Source organism: Marmota marmota, unplaced genomic scaffold (assembly GCF_001458135.2).
Source record: "Marmota marmota marmota unplaced genomic scaffold, marMar, whole genome shotgun sequence".
Taxonomy (NCBI): Eukaryota; Metazoa; Chordata; class Mammalia; order Rodentia; family Sciuridae; genus Marmota; species Marmota marmota.
Window position 1 is genome coordinate 66,359,609 of NW_025999842.1, and position 21,444 is coordinate 66,381,052.

General features: G+C 38.9%; 1 protein-coding gene across 18 annotated transcripts in view; it reads right to left on the minus strand.

Annotated features, from left to right (window-relative positions):
• Window positions 1–21,444, minus strand: part of Syne1 (spectrin repeat containing nuclear envelope protein 1) — a 373,023-nt gene that overhangs the window by 30,570 nt on the left and 321,009 nt on the right. For 15 of the 18 annotated variants that reach the window (XM_048800010.1, XM_015502320.2, XM_048799993.1 and 12 more), the window contains 4 exons: window positions 17,956–18,114; window positions 15,331–15,497; window positions 6,659–6,821; window positions 227–414 (listed from right to left, as the gene is read on the minus strand). In XM_048800010.1, coding sequence (XP_048655967.1) covers window positions 227–414; window positions 6,659–6,821; window positions 15,331–15,497; window positions 17,956–18,114 — 677 coding nt within the window. Of the gene's footprint in view, window positions 1–226; window positions 415–6,658; window positions 6,822–11,796; window positions 12,478–15,330; window positions 15,498–17,955; window positions 18,115–21,444 lie in introns of those variants that run through there. The other 3 variants (XM_048800050.1, XM_015502329.2, XM_048800048.1) reach the window with 3 other exon arrangements.

The window sequence follows — 21,444 nt, forward strand, 5'->3', positions numbered from 1 at the left end:
ACATTTAATTGGTAAGGTCAGACACAACTCGGCATGTTATATTTATATATTACCTTTACACCTACTTATTTTCCCAACTAAATGTAGATGGCAGTAAGTTGGGGGAAGCCAAGGCTATTTTTGGACACTGTAACCAAAAGGAAATAGTGAGCCATGGATACTCTGGGTCTTTTTTTTTTTTTCCTTTTTGGTCTTTGCTCTTCCCTAACTGAACACCCCAGCTCACTTGAGCCTCCTTTCCATGGACATAGCACAGATGTTTCTCCACCGCCGGTCCAGGTTTCGAGTAGCCTGCTGGATGGAGTCACACTCAGCATCAGTGGCACAAGCATCACAGTCATGCAACAGGACTTCACACAGGTTAAGGACGGAGGCAACACCGGTACTGTGCTTCTCTATGTCTCTCTGAAGCTCCTGCAGGGAAATGCAGCATGCTTTATTCCCAAATACCACATAGATGGAAAGGAGAAGCTGCAACATTGTTCACTGCCTGATAAACGGTAGGCTAACCAGCGACCAGCATTTCACTTCTTTGATGGAATGAAGTTTCTGGAGTCACATTTATGAAGTCCGGCAAGCTCTAGGGTACACTATGAGAAGATGGTCTAGAAATATTTTGGCTACATGAACAGTGCCAAAATGGAAACTGAACAAATGGAATGGACTACACTAATGGAATGGACTACCCTTCTTTCATGATTGGAAAATGAATGTGATGCTCATCTCGACTCTAGAAACTCTGCTTCCATTCTAATTGATGGATCACTCAATGAAATTTATGTGCACCTATTATAGTTAGTACTCAAGAACTGAAATTTAAACCTCGAAGATCTGCAAACTGTTCTAAACAGTTAATACCACATTGTTAAAAGGTGTCATGGTTTAAGGGACCTAGGTTCTGTAGGATATGTGACAACATTACCATCAGCAGCTTTCTCAGAATGTGATTTTAAATGTGGAACAAAAACTAGAAGTTAAATTTCCCCTAATTTCTACATGTAAACTTTCATATTAACTACATATAATGTAAATAAAATGTGTTTCTTATTTTCTCCATGAGTTTTGCTATAATTCAGATTTGCAATGTCCCCCAAAGGTCTTATGTTAAAGGTGTGGTCAGCCACCAGTGATATTATTGGGAGGTGGTGGAACCTTCAGGAGGTGGGGAAAAGGAAGTGAGGTCACAGGGGGGGGGTATGCATAAAGGGGATTTGGGGAGTCTAGTCTCTTCCTTTTTCTCTTATGCCTCCTCTGCCCACCACAGGTGAACACCATAATGTGCAGGGTCATCACAGGCCCAAAGTAACAGGGCCAAGTGCCCATGGATAGAAACCTCTGACACCACGTGCCAAAATAACCTTTCCTCTTTATAAGCGTCTTATCGCAGGCATTTCTTCTCAGTAATGGAAAGCTGACTATCAAAATCTCTTTACTTATGGTAAGAGTTCCACTGCAGGCCCAGTTTTCTGCTTGTCCTCTTTATCATGTTTCTTTTGCAGCTCTTGGATTTGCCAAGGTTGTCTCTTCTTCTAATAATTATTTAACTTAGATACCTAGAATTTATATTCCTGTGATGTTTTTTCTCTTATTTTTGTCTTTAACACCCTGTTATAATGTCTGCAAAAAAGGCTAACATCTTGAATGTAAAACAGTAACTTTGGTTAACTTTTGAAGATCTTATAAACTAGATGTTAGAAAATAAATTATCTTAAAAAATTCCTAATTTAGTAAATATTCTTTCCAAATCTCTAGCATAGCCTCTTACACTTATATGGAAGAGGACATCAAAGGATTGCTGATCTCAAATATAAAATACTACAAAAATTAAACTCAACATGTGCTTAAAAATATAGAGACTTATATGAGAGCAAGAATAAACTTTAGGAAAAAGTGTTAGGCATCTGAATAAAGCCTACACACTTAAAGCATAACATTTTGACAAAAATTTACAAGGACTCAAAAGTTTTTATTGAAATCAACATACATATCACTATAAAATCATTCAACATATGAAATAATAAGTGATTTTATAGTGATATATATGAACCCTAATATAAAATAATATTTTAATCTTAGCTTTAACCTCCATTGGCAATATGGTCTCAACTTAACACATATGAATCAATGTGGTGGCACATGCCTGTAATCCCAGGAACTTGGGAGGCTGACACAGGAGGATCACAAGTTTTAGGCCAGCCTCAGCAACTTAGCTAGGTCCAAAGCTACTTAGCAAGACACTGTCTCAAAATAAAAGTTAAAAAAGGACTGGGGATGTGGCTCAATGGTATAATGTCCCTGAGTTCAACTGCAAGTACAAAAAAAAAAAAAAAAGAAAGAAAAAATAGTCACCACATAAAATCTCTGAATTAATTTTTCTTTTAACAAAGAGAAATTTGACAAATTTAACCTAAAGCCATTTCAAGTCTATATCTTAAGTATGTAATTCCATCCAAATAATTCTGTAAGAATTCAGTACATTGGAAAAAGAAACACAAAAATTCTACAGGGAGGGGTTTTCTTTTCTTGCATAAAAATTCTGTTTTTCTAGAATGAGCAATCCTCTGTCTCAAACATATATTGCTTGTTTCTAGTGTCTCTCTATGGGAATAATAAATGCCCTAGTCCAGCAGGTGATGTAGTATTGTTTTCTTCCTTGGAAACTCTTTCCTCAAGCACCCTCACCCCTGCTCCGAACTGGCCACAGCTCACTGGCCCACAGGTCAGCTGTCCTCAGGGGCTCCCTTTACCTTTATCCTGGAAATTCCCTTTTTAAATTTTTAAAAAATTTTTGATTAGCATGCATTAATTATACATATGAACGGGGTTCAATGAAATGCTATCATACACAAGTGTACAATGATCAAATCTCACCACCTTTCATATACGCACCTATTCTACTTCCTGACTTCTAGCAATCACTATTCTACATTCAGGTTGACTTTTTTTTTTTTTTTAAACTTCCACATATAAGAGAAAACATGCAGTGTTTGTCTTTCTGTTCCTGTCTCATTTCACTTGACATGATGTTGATATAATGTCCTTCAGATCTATCTATTTTACTACAAATGACACAATTTCATTCTCCTTTATGGATGAATAACATTCCATTTTTCTTTCTCTCAAGCTTTATGTTTCTTATCACTTAGTGCCATTAGTGTATGCAGAATAGCTTTCATTCGTTTCCTGTAAATGGGTTCATAGGAGGTAAATTTTTGTTCATTAAATGGAAAGATATACAATTCTAAATTACTAATCATTCCTTCATATCCCTTATCCTGCCACCCCAGTGCTAGGGACTGAACCTAAGGTTGAACCCACGGATGCTTTACCACTGAGCCACATCTCCAGCTCTTTTTATTTTTTATTTTAAGGCAGGGTCTTACTATGTTGCTGAGGCTGACTTTGACCTCATGATCCTCCTGCCTCAGCCTCTTGAGTCACTGGGATTATAGGCCTGTGCTACCATGCTAAGCTCTTTTTCAGCTTTTAAAGGAAATGTGCCAGGGTCTCCAAGATTTCAGTGTTGTTTGGGAGAAGTCAGAGTTTTTTCACCCTGGAAACATTAAAGGTCTTCTCTTTATCCATTCATCTATTGAAGGGCATCTAGTTTGCTTCCACAGTTTAGCTATTATGAATTGAGCTGCTATGAACACTGATGTGGCTGCATTACTATAGTATGCTGATTTTAAGTTCTTTGGGTATAGGCCAAGAGGTGGGATAGCTAGGCCAAAGGATGGTTCCATTCCAAGTTTTCTAAGGAATCTCCATACTGCTTTCCAGATTGGTTGCACCAATTTGCAGTTCCACCAACAAAGTATGAGTGTGCCTTTCCCCCCACATTCTTGTCAACATCTATTGTTGTCTGTATTCTTGATACTGCCATTCTGACAGGCGTGAGATGAAATCTTAGTTTTTATTTGCATTTCTCTAATTACTAGAAATGTTGAACATTTTTTCATATATTTGTTGATCAAATGCATATCTTCTTCTAAGAAGTGTCTGTTCAGCTCCTTAGCCCATTTATTGATTGGATTGTTTGCTTTTTTGGTGTTAAGTTTCTTTAATTCTTTATATATCCTGGAGATTAGGGTTCTCTTTATTGTTCATGTTTGGCAATTTTATAATGTAGTGTCCTGGGATGGTTTTGCTTTGTTCTAAATTTTCCTGGACACTTATCAGGCCCTTATGATACGTGAATGTCTGTTTTACATTTTTTTTAACATTAGCACTTTGATAATTTTTTCCTCTATTTAAAAAAATTCTTTTGGGAAATTTTATGCAATAATTGAATTTTGAAATTCCTGCATTAATTTTTAAAATATTTTTCTCATATTTTCAAGTATGTATCTTTTTGTTTTACTCTGTAGGAGATACTGTCATTTCTGAAAATTCCTTTTTTAAAAAATAACAATGGCATCCTCTTTTTTTTGAATGTAAATCTGTAGTTTCTATAAGAACTTTTTATAAATAAAATAAAATTTCTTCCTCTTTCTATAATGTTCCCTTTGATTCTTCCTTTCTTTACCCTGTTACCCATTTATTTTGGCCTCTGTTTCCAATGTAGGAGGTAGAAGCTTTCTTAAACCACAGAGGTTCTTGACCATCCACACATCCCTGAGAAGGAGTCGGCTACAGGAAGCCACGTCTAGGCCATGCCAGCCAGCGAGCCAGGTGGGGCGTGGCCTTTACAGGTGCCTGTTAGTACCACATCTGAAGGTGTTTTCCCTTGTCGGGGTCTGTTTCTCTGTTTCTCTACAGTGACTGCTCCAGTCTCCTGGCTGGGGTGTAAGCCTGGCTCTGACACTGCTGGAGCCCTGCTGGGAAAGAAGGGCTGGCTGCCAACTTCTTCTCCATACTTTGAATAGCAGCCTGATGGTGTTCTGATCCCCACTCCCAAGTCCCTCTGGTTTGCCTTCTCCTGAAGAGAAGGACCTGAGGGTTATCCTCTGGTTTTTTGCCAAAGTGAAATAGGGCTGTCTGGCTTTCTGGGCTGAGGGGGCTCTGCCAGTCTCATCACTCCTGAATCATACTTTTATGCAATGTTCCCCCTTGAAGCTCCACAGACAACCGGCTCAGCTTGATCACCATTCTGTGCCTGACTTGGACTGGGTGGCGTAAATCAATCTTCTCCACCCTCCACTCTGCCAGCGCCATCAGTATTCATCTATTCATTTTCTGTCTTTCAAAATTCTACTGGCTGTCTGTCATCTCTATCACGTTCTTTCCTGTTCTATTTACCATTGTGGGTTTTGACCTTTTTTCCCTTTTGACCATCATTTTATTGGAGACTTAATAGTAGGTTGAGCTATAAATGCATATGAACAATTTGTCATATTCAACTAGATATGCTTTTGATTTTCATACATTGGCTAAATGACAATACTGGTCATTAGCATTTTAATCCTCATTACTCAAACACATCATTACCATATTTTACAAAAGAATTTAGGGAATTTAAAGCAAACTATAAGCCACAAACTGCAATCATCAAAATCTCAAACATTAGCATCCTTCAGATGATTTTAGTCTTAGTCTTGCCTTTCCTTGGCTACTCTCATTCCCAAGTTTTTTTTTGTGTGTGTGTGTGTGTGTGTGTGTTAGATTTGGTTTTTGAGTCAGGGTCTTGTTAAGTTCTGAGACTATCCTGAAATTTGCAATCCTCCTGCCTCAGCCGTCTGGGTTGCTGGGATCACAGGTGTGCACTGCCACACCTGGATATTTTTAAACTTATAAAAATTGAAAAATATCCTGCTAACAAAAAGTTTTTAGATGCAATGTTAATTTTATATTTTAAAAAACTCAACATATATGACTATACTTTAGCACCTATTTCTCATTGGCTTAGGTTGCATGTAAAAAATACAGTAAGTATATTACCTACCTCATAGGATTTTAAAATTATGTACTGTTTACATTTTATGATGTTTTAAAATTTAGCAACTTGTCTATAATGGCCTAAATGTAACAGAAGGAAACAGAGTCTGGGTAAAATTTTCAAAAGCAATCTAAAGACTTCTGATTAGGAATTCATGGTGCTCATTACTAGCAAGTAGAGTCTAAAACACCAGCATGAATAAGCAAGAGGAGTGAGAGGTAAAATAATTTCTCCTTTGTGCATTTGAAGGGTCATCTAGTCTGCTTTGTTGGATCATACATTGTTTGCGAATGAGATGTGCTCTTCGCTGCTTACACAAAGCTGAAATTACCTTTAATGTGTGGTCTAAAGGCTGTGCAATCAATCCTTGCAGAACAAAACTTTTAAAATTCTAAGCATGCATTGTAATCTCTCTCCAGATGCTGCACACTGAAAGACAAGGCTCTTTGCTAAGTCTATGGTAGTGGGCTAGTGACCCATAAATAAATGAATATCACTACAACTCAACCTTACCCTCTACCATCTTAGAATCCTTGGAGGGATTAGCACCCTTGGAGGACCAGCAGTACAATGGCCCAAACATCTTTATAAGAGTCAGCTCTGCAGTGACTGGAACTGTCTGCCCCCAACACTTTCCTATGCAAAGCCTTCCTTCCTCCCCAGTCCTGCCTACGTTCCTCCTGGCCTCCCACCCTGAGTCACCATCTCAATCGCAGTAGCCCAGCCAGGAGGACAGGTGTTCCATGGCTTATTTGATTTCATCTCAAGTGCGTTCAGTTTTACCTGCTGCTCATTAAGCTTTCTCTGTATTTCTTCAGAGTTACAGGAATCATAGATGATGGGCTTGGCCAGCTCTGACTCGATGTGAGCGAGCCAAGTCCTCAGGCTGCTCATGTTCTTATCAAGCTGCTGTACAGCCACCAGAGTCTCCTTCAGCTTCTTCACCCTGTGGGCAGAGAAGGTGAAACATGGAGCATTGTTGAGAGGCCCTGCTCACATTGCTCCCACATGCAGCCCCCATGGGTTGCATTTTCAGCATCTTTTGGGTGGAAATTCAGTTAAAAGAGGAAAGCACACTAGAGATAATTTCAGAGAGATGTCATATGCACTCAAGCAATTCAAGTTTTGCTGGGGATAGACTGCATTAAAGGTAACTGAGGACCTGGTGGATTATAAGCAACAGAGGGCAGGGTCCAAGGTATGAAGTTTGTAACTATCCAATCTTCCACTTCAGCACCCAGATTAGTGCAGTATCCATTACGTAACATGCTTCAATGCTTCAAGGAAAGCCTTTCCCAATTATTTCCAGAGATGCAGGAAAAAGTGCTTTTTCTATGCTTGTCATTTATCTAACAATCGGGAGAACATCTCATGCGTGAGATGCTGGGAAGATCAAGATAAATAAGACTCTATTCTTTCTCTTCTGAAATGTACAATCTGAAAGGAAACCTGGACCAACAATGAAATATGACACAATGTGTGAGAACTAAAGAAATGAGCCAAGTCTCTGATTAATCAATCAGAAATGATCAATTCTGTCTTGCCATGTTCAGGTAATCCTTCATTTATTTATTCATGCATGAATAAATAATGAATATTTTCCTCCCTTAATTGCTTCTACAAACACATGTGGTGTTAGGACAATGCGAAGCCAGGTGATAGAAAAACGGTGGTGGCTGAAGTTTCATTCTTCCCATTGAGGAGTTGGATTTGACAAGTAAGGAGATAATATTGAAGCTGTATCTGCTTGAGAAAGCCAAGCAGAATACTCCTGGCCTAGGAAACAGAAGAGAAATAGCGTAGTGCTGGGGAGGCTGAAGTTAGAGGATGGGGAAAAGAAGCACAGGAGAGTTGCAACAAGGTTCAGAGAAGGGGTTCTTAGGAAATGACTGGATCATGACGGCTCTGACCTCACCAGTGGGTTACTGATTAATGGATTAATCCACCAATCACTGGATGGACTACTGGGAGGAGGGACCTAGTGGGAGGAATTAGGTCAGTAGGGTGTGCCATGGATGGGTTTATTTTCTCTCTGGTCCTTCCTCTCTCTCTGCTTCCACCTACTCTGATCTGAGCAGCTCTTCTTAGTTACGTTCTTATTGCCCTGAAGTTCTGCTTCACCCTAGGCCCAAAGCAATGGACGCTGCTGGCCACAGAACTAGTTGCCCATAGACTAAATTCTCTAAAACCAAGAGCCCAAATAAACCTTTCCTCCTCTAAGTTGTTGTTGTCAGGTATTTTAATAAAAGCAATGAAAAATTGACTAACATACTTTTAAAGTGATTCATATGCATGCTAAAATTTAGAAACTACTGGTCTACCATACAGCACAGCAATACAGGATGATGAGGCCTAAGGTGAGGATCTAGCATCTGGCAATGAGTTCATCAAAGAATTATTCATCAAAGACTGTGGAAATAGAAATTAGAATGCATTTAAATTAAGTAAGATACTTACAGTAAGAAAATGTAGTTAAGTTTAAGAAAGTAGGCAATGAAACTGCATAACTACAGTATGGAACTTCTGGAATGATCTGTCTTCAAGGCATAATTGACTTTTCATGGTTGGAGAGTAGATTGGTCCAAAAAGGAGGATCATAGTGATAATAAGCATAAGATCAAAGACTTCTGGTCTGGACTATTTAAGATTCCCTTCTACCTTTAGACCATGAGTCCTATTTTCAGTTCAAGAAATATGGTTACCCCATTGGCACTGCTCATAGTATAGGTGAACAGCAGATAAGCAAAATATTTCAATGTCCTAGGGTATCAACTTGGCCCAAATGAAGAGACATCTTTTTGAAAAAAACGTCAAGAACTGTGATTTTTAAGATTGTAAGGATATGGTATGTTTAAAGTCAGGGATTTGCAAGAAAATGTTCTCAGAGACTGACAACTTCCACTTGGTGTCATCAGGTATTTCCTGCTTCTCAAGCTGGAGTACACAATCACCTGAGTGTGCTTTCAGTCCCTACATGCCAACTACCAGTGCTCTCGCTCCACCCAGGTGATTCTGATATACTTCTCTGCCAAGAGTCAGTACCCTTAAGAAAAAGTCTCCTATCAGAATATTTTGACATTGTGATTTATTTTTAGTTCCTAAAAATTGATATCTTCACTGCTATGACAGTTTCAATAAATCAATATTTCTCTCTCAAATGAAAATGTAACCACATGATAATGTAATCACATTTCCTCCTTGATATTCTCCTCAAAACACCGTCATTCAAATGCTTTTAAAGGATTTTCATTATGGTCAGCTATTAATAACAGTAATAACATCTATACTTGGTTAATTAGAATTAATAGTAATGTCTATATATGAATAACATTTTTCATTTGTAAAAGCATTCTTCTATATACTATCGTATATTATTTGGAGGAAAATGTACATTTAAAAAAATCACGTTCATATTCCACAGTATATTTTATTGCTAGGGAATTAAAATGCATTGCCATGTTTAACATGACTCATAATTTCACTCAAAATAAGAATCCCCAAATTAATTTCACTCAAGATAAGAATTCTAATTAGCTTTATAAGCATGAATTACACACAACCCCCCCTTGGGCACTTCATGGCATCGGCCTTGAACAATATTCCCAAGACAATCCACGCTCATTTCTCTCATACATAAGGCTAAATTCACTTGGGTAGCAGCCAATGAGTGACAGTTTTAGAAAGCAACTGGGTGCAAATGTAAGGCAGTGCATTCTGATAATGATCGTGGCATGAACAAGGGACTTTAAGCTGGTACTGGCCATAGTGCTCCAGACTGAAAGTATGGTCTGCCATCTACGGTTCTGATGGGACAGGACTGACACATAAAATGGAGATGTCTGTCCTGATGTTACCCCTGTAGGAATGTTCTCCCCATAATCTCTCCTGTTTGACGAGCTTCCTGTCTTCAGACAAGGTAAGGTCTTGATGCTGACTATGCATTAAGAAAGGGGTTTAATTGCAACCTCATAATCCCATTAGGGTTTATTAGTGGCGGGAGTGCTAGTTTTCTCTCTACCCTTATTTTAACTCCCTGGGATTATTTATGCACCAGTTGATTTCCTCCATGGCAACCTCTTTGGAAAGGCAAAACTGAATTCCCACATTTGGATTTTCCTTCTGTCTGCCATAGCTAAGCTCAGTGTTTGGCAGAAAGTTGAACATGATTTAAATACCTGTTAACTATCAATAATTAGTATTCTAACTACAATATTTTTATTCAATTGACATTTTTAAAAAAATATTTGATATTAAGTATATACTTGTTTCTGCTAAGTACAACATTTGCAAATGGTCTATGTTTCAAAACCTAAAGTTCATTCATTTTCTTGGTTCCAAACTCATAAATATGATCAAAAGATCCAAAGCACAAAGGGATATGAGTAAACACTATTCCATTGAGCTGTCTATACTGGCAAAATAAATCACAGAATTCTTAATCCTGTATAACGTTGAATGAATTCCAAGGCAGAGTGGTTAGTCAGCAATATGTCAAGGGCATCGTGACATGGAAATGCTTGTTCATATAGTCCATTAGGGACAAGTTCCTCTTTCAAACTAAGGTGTAAATTTAGTGAAGTCAATGGGGGTGAACACTTATGTGGTCCTCCTCTATCATTTTTTAAGAAGCATATTTTACTATAAATAGCAAATCACATTGTGTGTGTTGAAGGGGGTGGATGTGAGCTGGACATGGGTGATAAGGCCCCTATATATTTTCCATGGCTTATTAAACTTGATATTTGCAGGGCAGGGTTCATTCTTTAATAGGAGAAATGTCTCATGTTTTTTCCATTATTTCTTTAAAGGAAATCCTTGGCTATAGTGTCACAATATTTTTATTTATCCTTTATTGTAAGAAGTTTGAGCAACATTCCTTTTGGTAGCATCCAGGATTATAATTCAAAATAGATGCTTGTGTGTGTCCCATGTCTGGGTGGGTTTAGCAAGAAAGATCTACAGTTCTTACAACTTATCATTCTCCTTTCACAGTCCAGTGTTCATCTCAGGAACTTGACCTTTATTCTGCTATTAAATCCAATTGTCCAGCATATGAATGCTGTTACATGAACACTCCCACATATATGCATTTATACACACATATCTATATATCTAATATATATACACTTATGTAGCACCACTTTCCTTAAACTAATTTAGTATGCCTGTAACCCCCCCAAAACAAAGTCCAAATTCTAAATACAATAAAATGAAAAGTGTCATTGGTAAATCCTATGAATCTATAGGAATTTATTTAGGGGATTAATGAGACAAAAGAAAAACAATTTTTAAACAACAAAATAAAAATACCTGTCATATTGTTATTCTAATTGAAAAAAATCATGAACTGAGTCTTTAAACAATGCATTCATTACTATTTCAGACATAAATTTCAACATTTTATAAGGCTTATATTAGTAAGCAGCCAAAATTGACTGACAAACACAAAAGCAACTTTCTTTATTTAACAGATAAATATCTGATTCTTATTTATTAAAAAGAAAGCTGTGCTACAAAGCTGGGAACTGGTGAAAGCCGAATTTCAGTCTCATCAGACACCCATCTTTTCAATAGCAGATGAGGGACTAACTGGGTCTTTTTCTAAATCTCTTTCCTGGGTCTTGTCCTCTCTACTGTAGCCACACTTCTCGTGTGACACACACAGTCCAGAGACGACTGGAATGCCAAGTCATAATGAAGTCCATTAACCTTTTTGTCCAGCTGCACACGTCTATCAGAAGAACATTAAAACAAGCCAACACATAGCTCTGTGGAGTCCACAGCCTATAGTCTCCGGACACCAACCACCTTCAGGTGAGGTTGGCAAAAGCAATACTGAATTAAAGCTCCCAGCATCTATCCTATAAACCCAGGTCACACGAGAGCTATGCACAATGGAAGAAACTCAAGGAGATGCCTGCCTGGTGACATCGCAGTTACAGTCTGGGAGATCCGCGTCTGCGCAGCCGTCCTCTGCCATCCTCAGGGCACGCAAGTCCTCGGCCACCACCATGAAGTTTCCACTTGCCAAAGTGAGGCTCTGCAGAACCAAGAGCTAGATCCTGCGTGGGGCTGGACGTTTCCCCCTCTCTGTGCACAGAAGTATGAAAATGCACACGCTGGACAAATGGTGGTAGTGTCTGCCTGATAACACGACACTGGGCAGTGACAAGTGGTCATGTTTCTAAATAAAACCCACATTCATTAACATGTGCCAGGCCTGATCTCCTGGAATGTAGGCCACGAGTGTAAGAAGGGGAAACAGCTCAGCGTAATCCGCAAGGAGGAGGCGGCTAAGGTCTGAAGAAAGGAGAGTGAAATTAAAGCGGCTCCAGATGTTCTGCCCCTTCTGTGAGGGCAGTCGACTGGGCTTGCGGGCTGTCAGCTTGGAGGGCTACGTGGAAAAGACAGACGCCCACATGCAAAAGGACAGACCCAGCCTCCGCAGCTACAGCCAACTGTGCCAGCCACACGGGGCAACTTCTCTTTCCCTTCTGTCCAATCTGCAGCTCACAGTGGTGTAAGTAGGAGTTTGAGGGGTGGACAGGGAAGGTGGGAGGGAAGAGATTCCGTGGGAAAGAGCTTTTTCTTTACCTCGACGACTGGTGAGAAAATACAATGAGGAAATATTAGTCCCCCGGTAAGGCTAAAAAAATTAATTTGTTCATTTCAAAAGATTATTTAAAAGATATCTATTCATTTGCATGGTGAGATTTCTGTTAACGTTTTTCTTTTTGTGAATTTTAAGTTTCCAAATGTCCTGTAATGAGTATATAAGAAATATAAAAAATATTTTTAAAAAAATCACACAGTGGGTCATATTTTGGTCTCATGAATCAGCATGGAAAAAAGTTGGAAGAGTCCCTGACTGGGACTGAATCACAGAACTGAGCATTTCCGCTGGCCGTTCACAGTTGGAGACAGGTGTGGGATATGTTCACACGGTCTCTGCACCAGTGACCAAGGAAACAGAAAGCAGGGGTGATGGCCGGGTGTCTTTTGGGAAAGCCAAAAGGGAGACTGTGAATCCCATGTGGCATTAAACTCTGGGGCAAATTAATGATCAGCTCATCATCTGGTCCATTTTTGAAGGAAACAACTAGAAATAGATAATATATCCACAAAACTTTCCCATAGGAAATACACCTGAGTAGGATGAGACTGTATAAGTGAAAGTACACACGAGCATCTTAGTGACTATGGTACAAAGCTTGTGTACCTTACGTATAGATCATCCAGTCAAGTTTATCAATAGTCATTCACAAAGTGAACTAAATAACATCTATAAAATTCTCACCTGAATAGCTACACAAAAATAACACAAGCAGGCGTGACTGGGGAGAAAGCATGGCACTCCTGTGTGGTTCCAGCTCATCCCTGGGCTGGGCATATGCTAAGTAGTGGTTGGCAACCACAGTACAGTAAGTCTAAGGTAAAATACCTTTGCCACAGTACCTCCCCATCCTCCATACCAAATGGCCATCAAAAATTATAAGAGAAGTTTAACTAGTTTAACTGGGTTACATGAACATGCAAGATCAATGTGTGAGTCAGAATCTGACAGAAAACCTAGGTGGGGGAAGAGTTTACCAAGTAGATCTCCCTAAGAAGGGTATTTATAGCAAAACAGTCTCCGATTTCTCCTTCTAAATTAAGAGATTGTTATCTTTGTAGTGACTGAGATGTGAGGCTACAAGTAGCACTGGGATCCTGAACCTCTGTGTGTCTATACTGGGGGATAACTTCAGCTAAATGTGCCATTCAGTCTAGGCACAGTGAGCTCTGAGCACATGGTTTTACTCCATTCTTTGTGAATTCTTTCGCCCACCATGACCTCTTGAGGACAGAGGGCTCTATAGTTGCACCCTCAGAGTTCAACGGTCCTCACATTGCAAATACTTTACAAAGGCTTGAAAAATGAGATTGTGGGAATGATTACCAGAACTTAACCTGCACTGAACTGCTTTGTCTCTCTAATCAGGAAAAAGAAGTCACAAACTAGCCAGGCAGCAGAGAATCGTGCCCCATAGCACCATAGGATGTTGCAGTCAGGTAGCACAGGCTCTGCCAAGCAATGTGAGTATGACCAGGGCAAGTCTGAGCCTCAGTCTCTACCTCTGTAAAATGGGCACAATGATAAGGACCACCTCAAAGGGTATTGTGAATGACATGTGAGAAGATGCATAGGAAGCCTGTAGCACAGTCCTCATACAAACCCAGATTGGTAAGTGTTAGCCAGCTAGTAAGTGTGCAATTGTTAAACATTGAAAAAATTGATAAGCACTTGTTGCACTTTTATTTCATTACCCCTAAAACAAATAATAATCTCAACTTCTTGAGTTAGACCCTCTTTGATGTCTTCCTTATAGAAAAAAAAAGTACACTAATGTTTTCACAATCAGCATACAGAATTGTGGTGCTTTATGTATATTCAACAAGGCTAAGGAAAGGAATCCAGATTTTAAAAAGTTTGGAGTAGCCCCAAACCCTCCTAACTGCTCAAATATACAAGAATAGATTCATTGAGATATTTATTGAGCCCAAATTATGTTTATTCATATTCCTCCTCCTTCCCCTTCTTTCTTTTTGTGTACTGCTGGGGACTGAATCCAGGGCCTCACACATGCTAGGCAAGGGCTCTTCCACTGAGCTGCATCCTCAGCCCCAGGCAGTATTATTGGTGCTTGTGATATACAGCGAGTAGAATGGATAAAGCTTCTTGGCCTCATGGATTCCCACATGAAGCCAAGTTCACCTAAAACAAAGCCTCTACTTAATCATTCCCTCTTTAATATCAAACAGCACAGTACATTATTCAATCAGATCAGAATTAATACTGCTGGTAAAGACCCTCACATGTTTTTCTTTTTGATTATTATCCCCTTTATTCATGCTGACCTTCCCCAGTAGAAACTGAACATAATCTGCCTCTTAGACCCGAGAAAGGTGCTCAGAGTTATCATTAAAACTAAGCACAAAATTACAAATAATGAAGCAGCTTAGTTTTGCAACTAAGCAAAAAATAGCAACAATCAGCTTTATTCCCACATCCTGCTAACCAAAAATATAATAGGAATGTTATAACCTTTTAAAAATATATATTTAAAACAAAAATACCCCCTACAAATACTGGTCAGCGATTTCTTTTCCTTCCCCGTAGGCTGTAGGCTACCTATGATGCTCCTGAAATAAATATCTTTTCTTGGGAATGGTTGCTGTTTGGATGTGACTCTCTCCCTTCCTTCTCAGCTACATGAAACAACAGTAGATTTGTGAAATAAGGAGAATTTTAAAGTTAACGAAAGTGGCATTTATGAGAATAGAACGAACGTCAAAATGGCAGAATAACATCAGAAGAGAGAGAAAGAGAGTGATTTGTTGGTTTATCTTTTAGCTGAAATAAAAGGCTTTGAAATTCTGGAGACACATGTGCTATTGAATCAGGTCCTTTTTACCTGGCTGCAATGAGATCCAGGAGATGCTGCCACCGGTCGTTGACCTTTCCAAGCTTGTATTCAATCTCTGAAGCTTTGCTTTCATGGCTGGCTTTGGCAAGTCGTTCTCCCATTTGCTGGAGCTGTATTTTGTTCTCTTGGGCAACAGCAATTTCCTCTTGATAATCCTGCATAATAAATAGCAATCACAGAGGTCAGAAAGCATATGCTTAATGCATTCATCCAGCTCTTCTAGAAACATGATGATTATGGTTTTCTACTGCTGAGAAATAGTTTGGGCATGAGGAACACCATGTGAACATCCATGCACAAGAATTAGTAGTACCTATTATTTTCAGCACGTATGGATTAAATTTTTATACAGGTGTTGTTGAACAGAATGGGAGGTACTGTCTGTTTACTTAAAATGGGCACTAAAAACAAAATATATACATAACTACAAAATGACAAAATTTGGAAGATTTAACACTGAAATTATACCTTATTGCTCTAATCCCTAACCTGATGTTATATTTAGAATTAATTCTTATACAAAGAGATGACAAGACATTTATAAGGTAAATATACACACACACACACACACAGGGAATTGTGTATGTGCATTTGTATGTCAGGCATGTTATTTGTGCAAAATATTTTAAGGATTCCTTCATTTTAAAAAGGTAATCTCTACATAAGGCCAATATTTTGTAACACATAAATCAATGACAACCTCTTATGAATAATAGTCATTAATTTTAACAAGTCAATAGGTCTACAACCTTCTTGATTTACCCAGTTTCTGACCCAGCCTCTGTTAAAGATTGTTTTGGTTCAATAGGTAGAGCAGATTTTATGTGGTCTATTTGCAAGAGATAGGCACTAAAAGGTATAACTTAAATTATAATGAAACCCTTCCCCAACCCCCAGTAACCCTGTTATTCTCTTGTCACAGTGAGTAATAGTATCCAATCATTAGAATCAATTTTTTTTTTCATTTTTGGTTGAAGTAAATAGTACCTCAGCAAAACAATAAATGAAGACAGGTTCCTCATGTGCAAAGATATTTCAACCTTCTCTGCTCTAAAGCAGGTGTCATAACAGGCCATTTACCTGCCAGGTCATTTACCTAAGCAAAAGGCCTCAAAGGAATGGGAGGGCCAAGGAAATTTTATTCCCTCCCAGGGCTCAGGGCCCTCCTCATGCCCAGTGCCCCGCCTACTGGCCTTTTTGTGTTATTTCACACAATGGGATTCAAAGACCAAAACATTAGATACACTTATTAGTTATTTTAATATTTCATCGCCAATTTGAGATGATTTTATTGAGAAATGTTTACTTCAAAGAAATTACTACAATCCTCTTGGATTATCATTTAATTTGAACTATTTTGTTAATGTCAATGCCAGTGGACATCAATATTTTTGGCTCCATTTAGTTACCACTTTTTTTCTATATTGTCAAAATTGCCAAGTCTTTTCTTAGTAATTCTCTTCCTTTACAAAAGAGACACCATGGAGTGGCAAGCTCTTAAAGACTTTTTTTGTCTAAATCCCATGACTTATTCTACATATAAACTAGGATAGTATTAACTATCCTAGTTAAAATAAAAATAAAAATAAAAATTTAATTTTAAAGAGTATTTCTAATATTATTCCAAATAATGTAACAAAATTACCTATGTGAATAGCTAAAGTTTTTCTAAATTTTAATTATGGTTTTATTTTGTTCAAGAGATTTTTTTTTCTCCCACACTCCAAAAATATACATTCTGAATTTTATGTTAAAAAGCAATGGGCATATATAGGTACATTTAAACAAAACTTATTCTTTAGCAAATTTCACTATAGTAGCTAGTGCATTTCATCACGTCTAGTATAGCATTCCCAGATACACAGCAACTAGCAAGGTGCCACCATTAGCAGATGTTAAAATGAAATCTGTTTCATCCCAACCCAGGTATTAAAGCTTTGCAATGTCAAATAAACAAATGCTTACTCAGAATTTGCAGTGTTATACTGAAACTACTCTAAAGTTATTAATATTGCATGTTGCCTCTGAGGGTATTTTTTCTATGTGCATGAATGAATGGAGATAAATTTTTCTAATAATCATTTATATTTCTTTTCTAAATGAATGAAGTCATAATTCATTCATTCCAAAAATATGAATTAAGTGCTTATAAGAAGTCAGATGCTGCTCTGGGTGCAGGGGAGATAATAATAGACAAGACAAAGTCCATGTTCCAGTGAGACTGACAGTCCAGGGGGGCCTATATCCTAGATAGACCATGAACAGGTAAAAATGAAAAATACATCATACTTTAGATGGTGATATGTGCTAAAGAGAAACATAAACTAAAATAACTCTGAAATGATTATTTGTTCAAAAACAATGTAGAAGCAATACTGAAATCATCAAAAAACATTTTCAAATGTTGGCCAATTTGATCAGTTACCACAAACTGAAAGTATTCTGTGTATTTCGTATATGAAGCTGGCCTTTCATGTGTCAAGAAGATAAGATGTTTAAAACCTAGTGTTCCCTTGATAGCAAGTAATCCCCAGGAAGGCCACCTCTGCACTGGTTGGAAACACCTGAGCATTAGGCAGAGCGGAAGCACAGGCAGCCCTGCCTGCCCCATACCTTCTTGAGTTTCTCGATCATTTCCTCGATGAGGATGTCTCCGTTCTGAGAAACCTTGCTCTCCATCTGAGTCAGCCACTCACAGAGCTCCTTGTTCTTTTCGCTGAAGACCGCCCATTCATTCAGTCTCTCGTTAACCTGCTGCCGCCTCAAGGAGACCTGGGAAGTTTAAAACAGGACAAGACGCCAAAGGATAAGGAGTCACACCCCAGCGAGCAGCATTTACCAGGTGCCTGGGCTCTGCCCACCGCTGTGCACCCCGTAGGCCACTGTTCCTGAAATTCAGGATTGGTGGTCCACCACAGGTGGGAGATGCTGAGCCCCGGGTTTCTTTTCTGAAGGTTCCCCTGCACACTGACCTGTTAAAGGTTCAACCTTGCACAGCTGCCTCAGCTTAGATCTGACATATGACCAGAGGTACAGAGTACTAAAGCAGAAGGACCAAAAAGAAGAGGGAAAGAAGGGAAGAGAAAAGATGGGAGAAAGAAGGAAGAAAAAAGAAAGAAAAGAAAAAGTAAAAATAGGGAAGGAAGGGGAAAATGGAAGGAAAGAAAGGAAGAAGAGCCTCAGGTATCAGGTGAGAGGAGCTGAGAGGACCTGGGAGGAGCCTGAAGAGGAACTCGTGTCTCTGTTCAGCTTCACCCTGGCAACTCCACGTGGGGCAAGTTCCTCTATTTCTCTACTCTTTTCAACATTTTTGGTTTTTTGTTTTTGTCTTTTTTTTTCCCCTCAGCATAACAGCTTGACTGAGGTAGAATTCACACATCATGCAATGCAGATGCACCGAGTGGTGTTTACTAACGGAGTTGACAAGCATCATCCCAAATCAATGCACACCTCACCCCCAACCCTGTAGTCATCACAGTCACTCCCCTTTTTCTCCCCATGCACCTTCCAACTCAATCTACTTTTCGCCTCTGGGGATTTGCCTACTGGGGACATTTCTTGTAAGTCAAATCATACAGTTAGTGGATATTTGTAACTGGCTTTTTTGCTTGTATTTTAAAGCTTCATCCATGTTCAGAGCTATCAATACCTCATTCCTTTATATTGCTAAATAAATTCCATTGCACAGATATGACACATTTTATTTGTTCATTCATTGATTCAGGACATTTGGGTTGATTCCACCCCAAGTCTACTATGGATAATGCTGTTTTAAGCCTTCATGCTAAAGCCTTTACGTGGACACATTTTCATTTCTCTTGGATATGCACCCAAGAATACAATTGCTGGGTCACATGGTAACAGCAGGGATTGTTTTCAAAGGTGGCTACGCCACTTCACATTCCCATAGCAGTAAGGGTTCACTTTTTCTATCTCCGTGCCAGAGTTTGTTATCATCTGTCCTTTGATGACAGCCATGACAGCAGGTGGGAGGTGCCACCTCACTGTGGTTTTCATGTGCCCTTCCCTAATGATAATGAAGTTAAGAGCTTTCTCATATGCTTCCTGGCCTGGTATATCTTCTCTGCAGAACTATCTCGTGAATTCCTTTGCCCATTTTAAAATAAAGTCGTGTATTATTGAGTTTGAAAAGTTCCTTGAACATTATAGATACTTGTTTTCATTTCTAAGTCTAGAATGATTCTAGAATTCTTAAGTTCTCTCACTTTATGCTACTTTTGTTCTCGCAGTAGGAGTTGAGCTACTAAGGAATGTTTCTAGTGGAACTAAACTATACATTAGCCAAACAAAATATGATTTGAGTGGTAAGGTTTGAAGACCTGTTGGTAATACTAGCCATTCCATTATTGAGTCCACTGCATTCAATAAATAACTATTGATTTTCTCTCTCTCTCTCTCTCTCTCTCTCTCTCTCTTTGCAACATTTCACTATGGAAATTTTCAAACAAATACAAAGTGTATGCTAAGCATCAATGATATATACCCCAGACTCTAAAATTGTTAAAATTTGGCTTTAGCTTATCAATTCAATTGCTTTTTTATGAGCTTTAAAGGAATCTCCTTTCTTTTTAATTTATTTTTTGTTAATTTTTAGATATACATGATAGTAGAGTATGTTTTGACATAGTATACATACATCAAAGGAATCTCTAAGATGAAAATGAAAAATATTTTGAAGGTGGCATATGCTTCCTGGGTATCTATTCTGTCTAGAAATGAATCTGTTAATGATGAGGCAGATAATTTAGCTCCCATACAACCCAAATGTCTGTGTTTCTATATCTGAGAAAAGAGTAGGGAGTTAGGACATAAGCCGAAGACCCCTTTCTCAGGGCCCATCTTAGGTAAACTGCCTAAACAGTGAGTTTGTAACTCACCATATTTGGGATATTTTAAAATAAATATTTCTCTGGGTTGGGTGTCACTGATGAAGCCATCAAGGATTCCCCATCAATATAATTAGTTGAACATTTAGTTTTCATTGAGGTAGTTTAATACAGAAAAGCTTAGAGGGCAATGACTCACTTGGGGTGGGGAGTAGAAAAAGCTAAAAAAAAAAAACAAAAAAACCCCCACAGGTTAAAATGTTAAAATTTTTAGGCAGATGTCACCTACTTTAAGCCCCACTGGGGACAGTACTGGGAAGCATGCTCCTTCAGTACCCCTTTCCTCTCCAACTCTGAGAGACAGTGGCTCTGATCTGCTGGGATGTTCAGACTAATTCTCCAGTGGGTCTCCAGTGGGTCACACAGCACCCAAGTCAGGACCCTGGCTGTAGTTAATATTCTGGTTCAGCTGATGTTGTAAGTTGAAACTGTATTTTCATAATTGGTAACTGCTTTCTAAAAAAGAGGTTCGAAACCCCTGACCGTATGGTGAATTTGTCTTGCTTTGAGTAGCTTCCCCCCAATGTTGGCCACGATCCAGGAAGCAAGCTGGGACTACCCTCACCCACGTCTTCAGGGAGGGTGCTCCTGTGATCGAAAAATCTATTCTCCATTACTGTGAGAGGTAGGTGGTCTTATCCCCATTACAGGCATCAGAAGAGTGACACTGAACACCTCCGAGGCATCTGTTTATAGTCTGTTTATAGCGAGTAAAAGAGGTCCAGCCATGCTTGAGTCTTCATTAGAGTTTGCAATATAACATTATGATCAAACATCCAGAGGCACCTGAGAACCCGTCTCCATTGCTTCTGGATAACGTGACCAGGGAAAGGTTACTCATCTTCTCTAAGCCTTACACTCTTCACTTACAAATTGATCCTAATTCTTCCCCAAATTCATCACATGTTTATTGTTTATGGTAAGCGTGTGTCTTCACTGTGCCAAGCACCATTCCCATGTACCAGGAAATAGCAGGCGGACAGAAGAGACTGGCACATTCTGAAGACCTGACAGGGCAGCCCTGGCCACGCTGCTGCTTCACTCTGTCTATACTGTTGTGCATGACTCAGGGCATCCTGGAGCTGTTAGCTGGCTTCCTCCTAGGCACTGGTGTCTTCGGTGTCTGTGTATATTCACACACTATGAAAGCACCTCTGCACTGTTTATCATGGACTTGAAACTTAAGAAGCAGCAG